The following is a 13,938-nucleotide window of genomic DNA, read 5'->3' on the forward strand; positions in this document are numbered from 1 at the left end:
TTGGTGTTTTCTCTGTTATGTTCCCGCCTTGTTACTCGTGTTGCTGATCCTGTACCGACTTCTGCCTGACTGCCTACCTTGTCCCTGCCTGCCGACCTGCCTTGGTTGCCTGATTTGCCTGCCTACCTGGTTTTTGACCCTGCCTGTTCTGCCACCTCGAACTTGCCCTGCATTTCTAATAAAGCCGCTTGTAACCTGAATACACCTGGTCTGCGTTTGAGTCCATACCTGTGCCCTGACGGTAACATCAGCGGCCTGATTTTAATTGTGCAAATACAAGTGTCTAATACTGTACAACAGTCAAGTGCAAGTGGACAGAGGTGGTGCCATTTGTGGTATCTGGACAGTGCAAGAAGCCTGTCATGCCTGGCTATACAAGTGGCAGAAGGGTCAGGTAATAGCTTTCAGTGGGTTGTAGGTGTGAAGGTGTGACTGTGTGCTGGCCAATCAGGATGCAGCCACATTACCTTTAAACACAGTTTTGCTTGAGTGTAGTGATGCAGTGACATTCTAGCAGCAATGTACAAGACAAGAAATGATGAGCCAGTTACTGAATGTGTTGTGTTCATGCTTTGTGTTAAATAACCCTTCCTTGATGTAAATGTATATATAAGTATATGTATGTTAGTATACATCATTTTCAGCTGTTAGTGTAATATATCTCTCAACAACAAATATTCTCTTGTACAAAAATATACAAAAATGTTACTCACATCTACAAAAACTTGGTTTGGCATTAAAAATATTTCTATTTGATACTGAGGCCAAGTTACAACAACCAATTTGGTAGAACATTATCTCACACAAACTGAATAAGCACTATTTCAAAGCAATGCTACCCAATATTTGCCTAACTCCTCTCATGTAACTTGGCTTGATGAGAGTGTGGTCAAACAGAAGTGTCAAATGCCAAAATGTAACAAAAGCACTTTGTCATTTTGATGTCCATTTTTTAAATTAGAGGTCAAATGATATAGATTTTTCAAGGCCAATATGAATATTTTTAAAAGCAGGAAGGCTGACAGGCCCGTATCAGGCGATATACCCTCCAGGCGACATACTTTTTATTTTTTGATGGTCATTCCTTCAAATACTGCAGTCAACCATGCCTGAGCAGTGTGTACTCATAAAGTTAATCATTTTAGAGCAGTGTAAAAATGGCAGAAGTTGCCATTTTATGTATTGGGTGTACACATATGAAAAAGGAGAATCACACCAAATAATTTATCTTAAATTAACTTTTTTTTTACCAGCAATATTATTTAATAAAACAAGTACAGTGTCCTTGAACCACAATGAAAAAGGTCAGACTGGATTAGATTAAAAATTAAATTAAATTAAAACTGAACATATCTAATTCAAGTTTTAATAATAAAGAACATTTACAGTCAGTGTTGCACAGCTGGTTTAAGAAAGTTCAGTTTAAGAGGCCTTTGTCTGAGTCTACTGTTAATATATTAATGAATTTTCTGAAATGACATGTAGTGTCATGCCTGATTTCTTCACTCTTAAACAAACCAAAGCAACAGAATTCATAGCAACATGACTGTCAACTAGCAAGTTAGCTAGCATGTCAACTTTAGGTTCTCTGTAATTTGTTGTGCACATGGTTATAACAAGCCCTGTCGTTTGGTCTTGTTTTATTATTATATCCAGCTACTGTTAAGCACGGCTGAAATGTTTCAATAGTAGCAGTCTTCATATTAGTTTCTGTACCACTGAAATGCACTGCATTATTGACACCTAGCAAGTGAGTAGTTTCCAGCTTGCCAGTGCTAACATGATAGTCTGAGACACACTGCCATGAATTTTGCAGACTGGCTTGTTTTATCAGATTGAGAAAGTTCTCTGTGACACCTGTTTGTCTTGCAAAGTGCAATTTCAATCATAGAAGAAAGTAAGACTGGCGGTGTCTCAGACCGAAAGGTAGTCTGTGCATATGCCAAATCCAGCAGGAGTGATTGCATCGGTGTGTATGAACTGTCTAGCCAGATGTTAAACATTTTTGAAACATCTTAAGGCTAAGACAAAGGCCTCTTAAACTGAAACATTCAACTATTAAAACTGCACCTTGCAAAAGACGCCCGTCACTACCAGTGTCTCCCACATGCACACACACACACAGACACACAGACTCTATCTCTCTCTACGAAACACATTATATATTCCAGATATATTCCAAGATAGACAAAGGTCCAATAATACAAGCAATGTTATTAATGTAGTGTCAAGGCAGTACATTACTGCTGACTACTAACTTGTGTATGTGTGTGTGAGAGTATCTTTCCCTGTTGTGTCTGTCCTGCCAACATTGATGTGTTTAATTGATTAGGGGAAAGCCTTTGGGTGGGAATAATTAGGGTGATTTATTGGGTTCTTGGGGTTTTGGGTGGGCTTAAGGGGAATTTTGGACAGAGAAACCCCACTGTTTTGTTTTGTTCGGCATTTGGAGAGAGATCAGTTTGAGTGTTTCCACATAGTAGTAGTGACAGTTCCTACTGAGCTATATCATCTTGGTAGCAAGTGACCTTCTTCATTCGTGTTTATATTATTGGCACTTTCTACTGCCCTTGTCTAGTTTTTTTTACAGGCAATGAAAATACTGTTGTCATTATTTGCCCTGGATACTTTTCTTTGCCCTTGGAAAAAGTCTTGAGGTTACAACAGTATTAGATTTGCAATATTTCAATAGCAATATTTGATCCATATTCATGCCATTGCCTACTGAAGGCAGAGAGATGTGCTCTTGAACAAGGCCATCATATTATATTACATGTTTGCTCATATTAGATTCCACTAGTCGGATTTTATGGCTAGTCAGCCAGCAAGCAAAGGATGGCAAATTTGAAATAATATTTGCCATGTATTTCACTGGCTGCCCCTGTAACCATGGTGCCCTGCTGTTTGATTACATCCAGGACTTATACAGTGAGCTAGGAAGCTACTTCAGCCTGGGCGAAAAGCGCAATAAACATTAGTACAAGAAAACAAATGTTAAGGTGCATGATTTTGAAAGTGGATTCACTAAGCTACCTAGCTTCTAGTTTCTTAAATGTTTTAGTTCATGATCATATGACAACCAACCAATGGTGAGACCAGATAGAGAGATGAGAGAGATGGCTCTGGCAGAAAGATATTTTGAATCTAATATAGGGATTGCCCTTGATCGTGAACTGTATTTGTGTAGACTATAGGAAATTACTTTAATATACATTTTGGTATGTTAAATATAAAGCTGCATTATGGTGAAGGAGAACTCCTGGTAGCCACATTTGTAGGATTTAAAGAGAATGTTACTGTCTTTTGGCATTTTTGAGTAATTATACTTTACATGAACTGATATGGCTAACATTCCACACATTGCTAACGTGTTAGCTATGAGGCCTATGTTGTAATTTTGAGAAGTTGCCTTTGATGAACACTTGATATGATGCAGTTATGAAGTCAGAAATGAAGGAAAATATGTTGTAGAACTGTCCAGCTGTTCATGGCATAGATACTGTTTGCCCTTAGCAACTGATCCTGCATCAGAGTTAACATTTCACAGTCAATAGATACAGATAGGAATTGAGGTGGGCAATCTGACCTCAGGTCTGTTGTGAAGGGACAAACATGGACTGGAATAAGACATTAATGCATTAATGTTGTCTAACTTGTGATTAGTGACAATGAACAGTTAAGGCTTTGCCTAAATCTGGGGAGACACCAATAGTGAAATGCATTATTCAGGGACCTAAGCATTAATGATAGTGTAATGTGGTGTGAATAATAAGACGACAAAGAATCAGAGGAGGATAAGGAAGCGTATGAAAAAGGTCCAAGGTTAGGCATTTATTGTGTGTCTATATGAGACTGCATTCAAATTCTGTATCAAAATGAATGTATATCAAAATAATGACAGCCTTATGAAGCAAATGGTCTGTGGTTTCTGTGACCTCACATACAGCAGAACTGACAGCTTACTGGGAGTTACTCCATGGAATGACCCAGTGGCATGGAAAGACAAAGCATCTGTCGTCTTTACAGCAACAGGTCAGGAATGTAGACAAGGTGAATTGGTTCAACATTAAAGAGACAGTATAAATCTGCCATATATATTCTCTATTTTTTTACTTTTTCATAATGTTTAGTTGGGTATATATTATACACTATATGGACAAAAGTATTTGGCCACACCTGTTTTTCAGGGTTTGGGCTAGGCCCCTTAACTCCAGTGAAGGGCAATCTTAATGCTTCAGCATACCAAGACATTTTGGACAATGCTATGCTTCCAACTTTGTGGCAACAGTTTGGGGAAGGCCCTTTTCTACTCCAACACGACTGTGCCCCAGTGCACAAAGCAAGGACTATAAAGACATGGTTTGATGAGTTTGGTGTGGAATAACTTGACTGGCCCGCACAGAACCCTGACCTCAACCCCATCCAGCACCTTTGGGATGAACTGGAACGGAGATTGCGAGCCAGGCCTTCTCATACAACCTCAGTGCCTGACCTCATATATGCTCTACAGAATGAATGGGCACAAATTCCCACAGAAACACTCCAAAATCTTGTGGAAAGCCTTCCAAGAAGAGTGGAAGCTGTTATAGCTGCAAAAGGGGGACCAACTGCATAATAAAGTATATCTATTTGAATACAATGTCATTACAGTCCCAGTTGGTGTAATGGTCAGGCGTCCGAATACTTTTGTCCATATAGTGTATTTAGCTTAATAATGTTAAATTTTAAAACCAATTGGCTGCCATTGACCTTATTAACATTTTTAAGCAAATGTTGCAGTTTGCATGCCTTTCCCAGATCTCTCACAGTTGGAAGACATTGTGCCAGTCTTTCCACTAGGTCTTAGGTGGACACAAATGCAAAAATACCTCCTGCACTATGCCAAAATGCCACTGCACCTGGAATATTCACAAACAGGTCCAACACCCTCCTAATTTGTCAATGCAAATGGGATGAAAAAGTCGGTGCTGTTGGCATTTCTACCGACTGCGCTGACATCGAATTACCAAACAACTGCTCTGCATACATTTGCCGACTGCACCAACTTATTTTTTATGGCGTTAAAATTGGGCCCAAGGGCTTGAAGCTTTGTTGTTTCAGATGCGCCCCCATGATTCTCGACACCAGGCATCGGGAAGCCAGAGGCTGACTAAGTGAAAGAGCTGACGAAAGCCATAGAACACCCTGTTCTGGAGTGAACACTTAAGGCAGAGGCCAGATTCCTTTCCTTTTTAATAAGCTTGCCAATAAGTAAACAAGACTGACCCTTGCTGAACTATTGGCATATAAAGTCTCCGTCTGTGTGACTTGTCTTTAATTATATTTTTTTCTGTAGTCCTGCTGTCATATTGTTAACAGTCAGGAATATGCTAATGCTCTTTGAAAATCAAGGGGCCTTGTCTATCCATTAAACACTCTCTGCATTGAGAATTAGCAGAGCACTTCTGGGAAGAATTACTGTACGCATTTGATTTGCCATCCTTCACTGGCACGACCTTGTCTGTACTGATTGTTTTTTTTTTCTATCTTCTAGCAAAGGGTGTGTTTGCTTCTGTCAGAAAATGTGTTAATAGTTTTTTTTGATGAACAAATCACTTAGTGAAGTGCAAGGCCAATTTAGCAGGGATGTCTTTAAACACAGTCTTCGCAATTCCCTTAAAAGGGAAGATCTCTGTGTTTTATCTCATAACTAGGGCCAAAATGTCTGCCAACACCAATAGTTGTAGGGGGAGATGGAGATAAAAGCTGTTGTATTTACAAGATGAAAAATAAAAGTGTCTCATGAAAACTATTTTACATACAGTATGCTCACAGTTATTGTCCACAGTAATACACGTGGCTGAGTGTTTTCCTCTCTTGTGTTTTTCCCAACAGATAATGGATAGAAAGCTAAAATACAACACGTTTACCAGGAGGAGGTGAGGATGGAATCCAAGCCTGTCATTTCCTTGTGATAGACATATTCAACCCACTTGGCTTATCCAGTGCCTCTCCTGAACCACAGCCTGCAGTACAACTGGTTCCCTTGTAAATGCAGTTCCAGTCACATTCCTGGTATGGAGACTTTGGCAATAGCCTGGCGTGTAAAAAAATGAGTTGGACTTTTAAACCAGATGATTACTCCAGTTTGGGGTTGGGAGGTATTCCATGGAAGCTGCGTCTAGTTGTTCTGGAGACATTCTAACTCCACTGAGCAGCAGATGCTCCCATTCTGGGGAAGAAAGGAAGCACTGAAGCAGATAAGCACATGAAAAAACACTCCAACAGTGCATGCTGTCAGAATCATTTTACCGCAGATCAAACCATGGTAAACCCACATTAATAAATATTCTAACTGGAGGACTGGGAGAGGAGGACTGGGCCTTAGACCACACATTTTAAAAACAATAAAAACTAGGCAAATTTTCTTTAAATTAAATTGGGACAAACCATTTCCGGTCCCTAGCTGGGTAAATATAATAAATCTATTGTTGTATTTCTTAACCCACAATATGAGGTTTTGATAATCAAATTTAAAGACAGCCTATATACAGTGTGCAATGAACACATTAGGTGCTGTTTGGCTGTTATTTCACAGTTCATTGAAATACGTATTTAAATGTTAGAAACATTAAAAAAATTACAATATTCAGTTCTTGAAAAACACTGAAAATTAAAACAGGCATCAGAGAATGCACAACAATAGCTTTATAAAATAAAAATATACATTTTTTATAATTTAAATGTAGAATTTAATCATGTCATGTAATCAACATCACATAACTGAGTTCAGTAGTGCAATGGCTGGCTTACGTTATAAAGTAATATGTAAATGGTAATTAAACAGTAATAGGTACTTGAGCGGAGTGCTGGAAGTTTTTCTGGCTCAAAAGCTATCCACCCATTGGCTTCATGGCCCACCCTTCACTCTAATTATGTTCAGCCCCAGATTCTTATGCCTTTCTAATGAGGATCAGATTGTATTCTAAAAGGCTACAGGTCCTGTTAAGTAAACATGGCATTTCCTTTACTGTAACTTATGGGCTTGTTACACTGTAGTGTGCAGTGATACCATAGGTGGGTGAGGTGTGCAGTCTTCCCTCATACCTTGCACTTGCATGTGGTGCACTGTGACCCGGGCATGATCCATATGGAGCCACTGAGGCGCGTGATGCCAGAAGTGTCCACGCAGGTTTTCCTGATGTCATAGGCGATGTTGTCGGCAAGACAGGGGTCCGTTACGCAGCGAGGGCAGCACTCATCTTCGGGCACTGAGGTGTATTCACAGGCAAGGATGGGGCAGGGCAGGGGCCAGCAGTCCACCTCTCCCTCCTGTACAGACAGGAGATGGGCAGTTCAGCTTTTTTTAGTCTTAGTTTCACTGAGGTCAATTCAGGTGAAATTGAGCCAGTTGTTAACGCTGTATAAATGTTAACCTATCGGCCCAACTCTGAGGCGGACTGAAAATACAATGATTGGATAAAAAAGACACTCAGAGAAGCTTTTCCTGGGGAGACGGGAAATCTGAGTCAGAAGCTAAACAGGATTTCACATAAGATATTAATCATGCAGTCACCTACAGGCGGCAGCAATTAAAAATGCTATTTTGACAAAGCTGTGCAACAGCTCCGCATTACTGTGTCATTATTACAGAATTAATTGCAAAGCTGTCAAGGCAACGTGATTCCTGGTCAAATCAGACAGGTAGAGATAAAGAGAAACAGCCAGAGTAAAAAGGCCAATACTCTAGCATAAAGGGTACATTACAGTAGCTGCGAATGAATTTAACCTAAAAGATCGATTCCATCTCACTGCATTGAAATATAGTTGATATCATAAATATTTTATTCTCGTTTATCAAAATATGATTTATCTCCTCAACTCTGATCCAGATTAGTTTTGGGATGTCAGATCAAATTAATCGCACTAAATGAGAAACCATAAATCAAACATATATTATGAGTATTCAAGTATTACATATCTTACATAACCTGTACATATTAACATTTCCGCTATAAAAAATTATACTATAAATCTGATAAATAATAGAAAGAAGAAAAAAAAGAAAGAAAGAAATTTCTTATTTAGCTACCAGACACTTACTCAGGTAACCAAAAATACCATGAACATGTGGCTCTAATTTCCAATATAATAAACAAAAACTAAAAAAGAGAAAACATTCCATGGCAGAGGCCAGAAGACTTGTCGACATACAGATCCTACAGGGGTTAATTATGGGATGTGTAACCATGGTGTTTGTGCCAGATGCCATTATCCAATGTCTGTTATGATTCTCCTAATTATAGGATCACAGCTGCTGTCATTTCATCAGAGGAGAATAAATAGCTCTCTCATTTGGGACTGATTGGAGGCTGGACCCTAGAGTGGCATGCTAGGAAAAGATGCTGGGGAAATACAATAGCACAAACTACCAAATCTTCACTTTATTTCTGTCCAGGTTAGAGACTCATTCTTGATTTCAAGCACCTTAGCATCTCCTCTCTGTCAGCTGGCCACTGAGCGCTGCTAAGGATGTGTGAAATTTTAAGCACAGGTACCAATTAAAGAAGGCAGCTTTTGTCAGTGCATGACAATTAACTTGATTCCTCAATATTAAAATTGCCAGACAGATCAGATCCCCATATCTAGAAAAACCTACACCTTGCTAATTACTGTCCTTTCCAACCAGAATATTGTGTTGTAGATGATTAAAATACATCCCTAAAATACATCGCCTTTAAAGCCATTCAAGACAATATGATGCTAATTTAAATAAATGGAAGGCTTTTGTAGAACAATAACAAAATGTCCTCATCACCTGAGTAATTTTGGAAACTCCGAGGCAACCCTGCTAAATACTCTGAAATTCCAAACTGACACAGACTGCTGCAAAATCAAAATGCAAGCACAGCACATTTTTCAGGGCAATGTGTTCCAGCACGGTAGAGCGGACGGGTACGCACTAGGCATCGGCACTGCTGGCAGCTGTAGATCCAGCTGTCCCCACTGCCATAGAGCGTGTGGCCACTCTGGTGGAGACACTGGCTGCTCTGCCGAGCGTCGCACTCTGGGCAGCAGGACAGGTCCACGCTGGCGTCCTCGCAGTCACAGGCAATTCGTCTGCAGAAGATAGTCCCATCCTGGTCACAAAGAAGAGGGAAGGGTGGTTAGGGCACAGGCACCATTACAGCTGAAGGTCTACCCTGTCGGGCTCAGTGCTTTGCCAATACAGCACATCTCACCAGGAAGCAAACCATTGCCACAACCCAGCAAGCAATGGCAAAGCAGAAAATGCTACCCTCAGAGCAGTAACCAAAACCATCTGCAGAGCTACATTTTACCACAATTGTTATGCTGTTGCAGTAAACTAGCTATTTCCACTAAAATACTGTTATTGGCATGTGATAAAATTTTTACAATTGTCCTGGCTAATTAGCTAGCATTCCTTTTTGAGCTGAATAAATACTGTTGCTGTATAAAAAGCATGAGGATATACAGTGAAAATATTTTTTCAATTTCTCATTTGCATGCTAGATTTATTGTTACAATAATATAATACAATTCATGGCTGGCTTTCATAGGTATGAACCCAGGTTAACCCAGCAAGATAACCTTGCTCTGAGAGAATACACTGCATGGAAATTTACGGATGGATGGAGGTCATTCTCTCTATAAAAAACTAGGAAAAGAAAAAAAAAATATATATAAACACATATATATATGTTAAATATATATAACAACTGTATGGAAAAATAACACTGTGTAGTTCCTTCTCAGCTGCTAAGGTATTCAGCTGGTAAGATAAGACAAGCTTGCAGGTTGGCATATGAAGCTTCACAGAGGATAGGGTTCACAAGGGTCTTAGATGTGCGCAGTGTATTCTGAATCCTGATCTGGCTTTGGCGGATCTGCGTGTGATCTCAATTGATTTGTGATTGGGCTTGGGGCGACGTGCCGTGACAGAGGAGTCTCACAGAGGGAGAGAGAGTGGTTTTGAAATTCCTTTTGCTGCGCTGCAGTCTGATAGAAGTGGAGCAGATTAGACAATATCTGAGATCCTGAGGCTAAATGGCGAGACTGACGTAAACTCATGGACGTCTTGCTGCTGACACGAACTCCTAGTCATCGATTCAGTGGATGACACTCTCAAGCTGTGTGCTTTCAGGACAAGCACCCTGTAAAGAGTCCTTGCTGAAGGCACACTCGATCTATGCCCCTAACATGAAAAGTGCTACAGCACGATAAATATTGCAGCATAATGTTCCTGGTTTCAGGATAATGGCAATGATAATGCAATGCAACATACTACAAAGCTAGAAAATGCAGGAAATTGTAAATTATGAAATATACATGTACACACGCAGTATATGCCAGGGGAACTAGCACAGCTCGATCCTCAGATGGAATCAGACTATAGTTACAAACAGACTGCTTTTTTTCCAAGGAAGGGCCAACCTGTTCAGATTTCTCCTTTGCTTCCAGACCTTGGACGTGGTCTACATCCAAGTATGGTCACATGATGCTAGTTAGCTTTGCCATTATTGATGATTCTTTGGCACCAGGTTAACATAATAATATCATGTAATATTGTTTTTTTATAGATTACTGTTAGGCTGTCCATGCCAGTATGATGTACACAGGTTGCTACTGACATATAATTGTTTTGTATAATATACATGGTTCTATTTTAACAGTAATTTTCAGCATGATGCTCATGTACTGAATGGCTGTTGTCTTCCTATATTATTGCTGCTCTTGTTTGCTCCTGTCATATGTGTTGAATGTATCATGTCATGTCATTGCTCTGGATAAAAACATCTGCCAAGAAGATTATTTTTTTTATTGAATAGTGTTCAAAATTGATTAAAAATAAGTAGATATGCAAACATGGGTATTGGTAGGCTACTGTATGTGACATGTATTTCACATTTTGTCTGTAGGAGGCTAAATGTCTCAGAATGTGTGTGTGCCTGTGAGAGACAGTCTGTGATTATCTTCCATAGAACTGACACACTGGTGACACAAAATTGTAGAACAGGTTTGAGGAGAGACACATTCCTCCGCATCTTCAGTGCGGACCTCCCACCTCGGCACTTTAAAAAAGCATTTTGCATATGGCTTGCGCATGTAGAATTCTAAATGGAGTAAAATTTGTTTTGACACACAGCACACAGCATTACCCACTAGCCTCCACAGTATTGTGTAAGAATTCAAAGCTAGTGTGCAGAAACAACCCTGATTGCCTTTGATATTTATTTCAACTTTGTAAAACAATTGATAAACCCAGATGAATTTTCACACATGAGCTAATAAGGCGAATGCAATTTAATTTCTGATGAAACTGGAATGGCAGAGATAGATACCCCTGCAAACTGTCATTAGCAACCTAGTAAGTAATAACCCAAAGAGGGCAGATCAGCAGAGGAGAGGTGGCAGTGATGCGGGTGTCAGGCTGGCGAGGACCATGTCTCTGGGAGTCACCCACCTTGCAGGAGCAGAGGGAGCAGTGGTCCTGTGGGAGAGTCCAGACCTGGCCGTTATGCTTGACCCCCTCCCCATCAGGGCAGTCCCCAGTGCAGGCGGGGCCAGTGGTGCACAGGCAGTCGAAACCTCCCTGCAGGTTCACACAGGCTGAGTCGTTTGAGCAGGTGTGGGTCTGTGTGGCGCACTCATCAATGTCTGCAACACACGTACACATGCACATACACACACACAGACAAACACACACATACACAACAAAAATTGAGTGAATCACCATCACCCACTGTCACAGCCATTCATGTATCTTTAATATATCTTGCTGATAAAGATGTTGTCTGGATGGTTCCTATCAGGTAATAATATTTTTCTGTGCACCCTACAGAAATGGAAAAGCTGGTTTTTAACATTGTCCATTTAACAAAACCTCTTTCACTAGGGTGCCAATGTGAATTCACATGCAGGTTAAACAGTTAAGAAACTAGGGCAAATCCAGTGTCTCTCACAGTAAAAACTTCTACCCAGTTTTAGCAGGAAAAAATGAATATTCAAATCCAAAATATTTTTGAAAAGGTTTAATCTCTCAGTGCTTCTCTGATTCAGAATTTTAATTACTTCATAAATCAATGTCAGATACGAACCAAAAACCCAGGCCAAGATTCCTTAATTCTCTGTGTACAGGTGCATGTTTTGAGACATTGAATATTAACGACCAATGTGTAACAACTGAGCACTGACCTGAAAGCCAATGAATTTCCAAATGTTTAAAATCCAATTACCAATGTGTTTTCCTTTCAATTTTTAATTGCAGTTGCCACAAGATATCCACACTATCAACAAGGCAGGGCTGACGGGGCTCAGTGCCGGTGAATGTGATACAGTAAAGGTCCACTTTTGCTTTGAGTCCAACCTTAAGGAATAGCACAGCAATGTGCATTTTGATTGGGTTCTGCATAAACTTACAGTGATAGAAAAAAAGTGCTTTCGACAATTTATGTGAAAGACCGACAAGCAATTTGCATAAACTAAATGAAATACCTGTCAGGGAGAGAGACATACCTTCATAATTCACTGCTGATTAATAGGTGTTCATGCCATACTCAACAGAGTGCTGTTACACCCTGCAGCCAACCTCTCACTCATTCACACACACACACACACACACACACACACACACCCTAACAATCGATTAAAGAAACAGATGTTGGTAATGACTGGGTTCTTCTGTATTTCAGCTTTACTTCATCGTCACATCTCTCGGCCTGGCCGTACGGACAGGTCGTGGATATTAAAATGAGCACACCAAGCAGTCTGTTGGTTGCATCCTGTCATAATCTTTATGTGCAATCTGTATATCCACACACCTGGCCTCTAAAGCTTGTGGATCAAAACTGTCTGTTTAAGCCCAAAACATCACTGTGCAATGATTCTAATAAAACCAAATAATTTGTACATCAGATTAACCTTTCTGCTGTGGGGCTGAAAACATACAAATTACCTTTCTCAATGTCTGGAAAGGGCACCCGTGGATGAAAATGATATACATGGACTAAAATAAAAAGAAATGAGGTCATCATATTTGTTCCTTGGCAGTAAATGGGAAGAATGATACAATTTCAACTTACATCTTTTAAGCATGATTTCTTTAGTATGGAAAACAGGTCCTGTCCTGGAGACCTGACTGATCATGCTGGGATGAAATCATATTCTTGTTTAACTGCATTGCTTGCAGCTCAGTGACTGTGGCAGTCCGTGGATGTGCATCTTCAGGGATGCCACATTACCTTCCTAATCACAACTTGCCACTGGATCTATCAGAGGAGAATTATAAGGCTGAGGAGAAAGCACACCATTGGCTTCCCTCGTGCAGATGGTGAGCTGCCTAGTGGTTCAATGAGGGGCTGTCTTTAATGATCTTTCAGCAAGAAAGAAAAGGCACACGGGCTCCTGGACCACCACGCTTTTCAAATCCCAACACTGTGGCAACCTTGCCAACAGTGCATGTTAAATGCAGTATACAGGGTTGGGAGGGTTACTTTTAATATATATTCAGATTTATTCAGATTCAGATGTATTCAGATTACGGAATACTTGCCCTAAAATATAATTTGTAGCGTATTCTGTTAGATTACTCAAGGTAAGTATCATAATCTAAATAATTTGGATTGCTTTCAATTTTTATGGTTCTGAAAGGTTATTTTTAGGATGTTTACTTAGCATTGTCGTGGCTAACATTTTTTGCAGCCCCATGTTAAGTCTATGCATTTCATCGCAGTTTCTTCAGAATAAAAACCTGTACATTACATGAAAACATGAGTTAGAAAAGGCATGGGCCAACCTAAATACATTGTGAGTGAGAAAGGAGTATCTTAACAATTTAATGTATACTATGCATTATGTAAAATTGTTGGAGTAATCGCAGTTTTGAACATTCACTTTTTGAAATTTCACTTGTTTTATCACTGTATCTACTGTTAGTTG

General features: G+C 39.8%; 1 protein-coding gene across 2 annotated transcripts in view; it reads right to left on the minus strand.

Moving 5' to 3' along the window:
- Nucleotides 1-4,995: 4,995 nt before the first annotated feature.
- The window catches only part of LOC118787848 (protein kinase C-binding protein NELL1-like), a 192,006-nt gene continuing 183,063 nt past the window's right edge, over nucleotides 4,996-13,938 (minus strand). For both annotated transcript variants that reach the window (XM_036543569.1, XM_036543567.1), the window contains 4 exons: nucleotides 11,465-11,658; nucleotides 8,943-9,119; nucleotides 7,087-7,311; nucleotides 4,996-6,211 (listed from right to left, as the gene is read on the minus strand). In XM_036543569.1, the coding sequence (XP_036399462.1) occupies nucleotides 6,161-6,211; nucleotides 7,087-7,311; nucleotides 8,943-9,119; nucleotides 11,465-11,658 (647 nt within the window). In that variant the 3' untranslated portion in view covers nucleotides 4,996-6,160. The remainder of the gene's footprint in view (nucleotides 6,212-7,086; nucleotides 7,312-8,942; nucleotides 9,120-11,464; nucleotides 11,659-13,938) is intronic.

This window comes from Megalops cyprinoides, chromosome 13, assembly GCF_013368585.1.
Source record: "Megalops cyprinoides isolate fMegCyp1 chromosome 13, fMegCyp1.pri, whole genome shotgun sequence".
Classification (NCBI taxonomy): Eukaryota; Metazoa; Chordata; class Actinopteri; order Elopiformes; family Megalopidae; genus Megalops; species Megalops cyprinoides.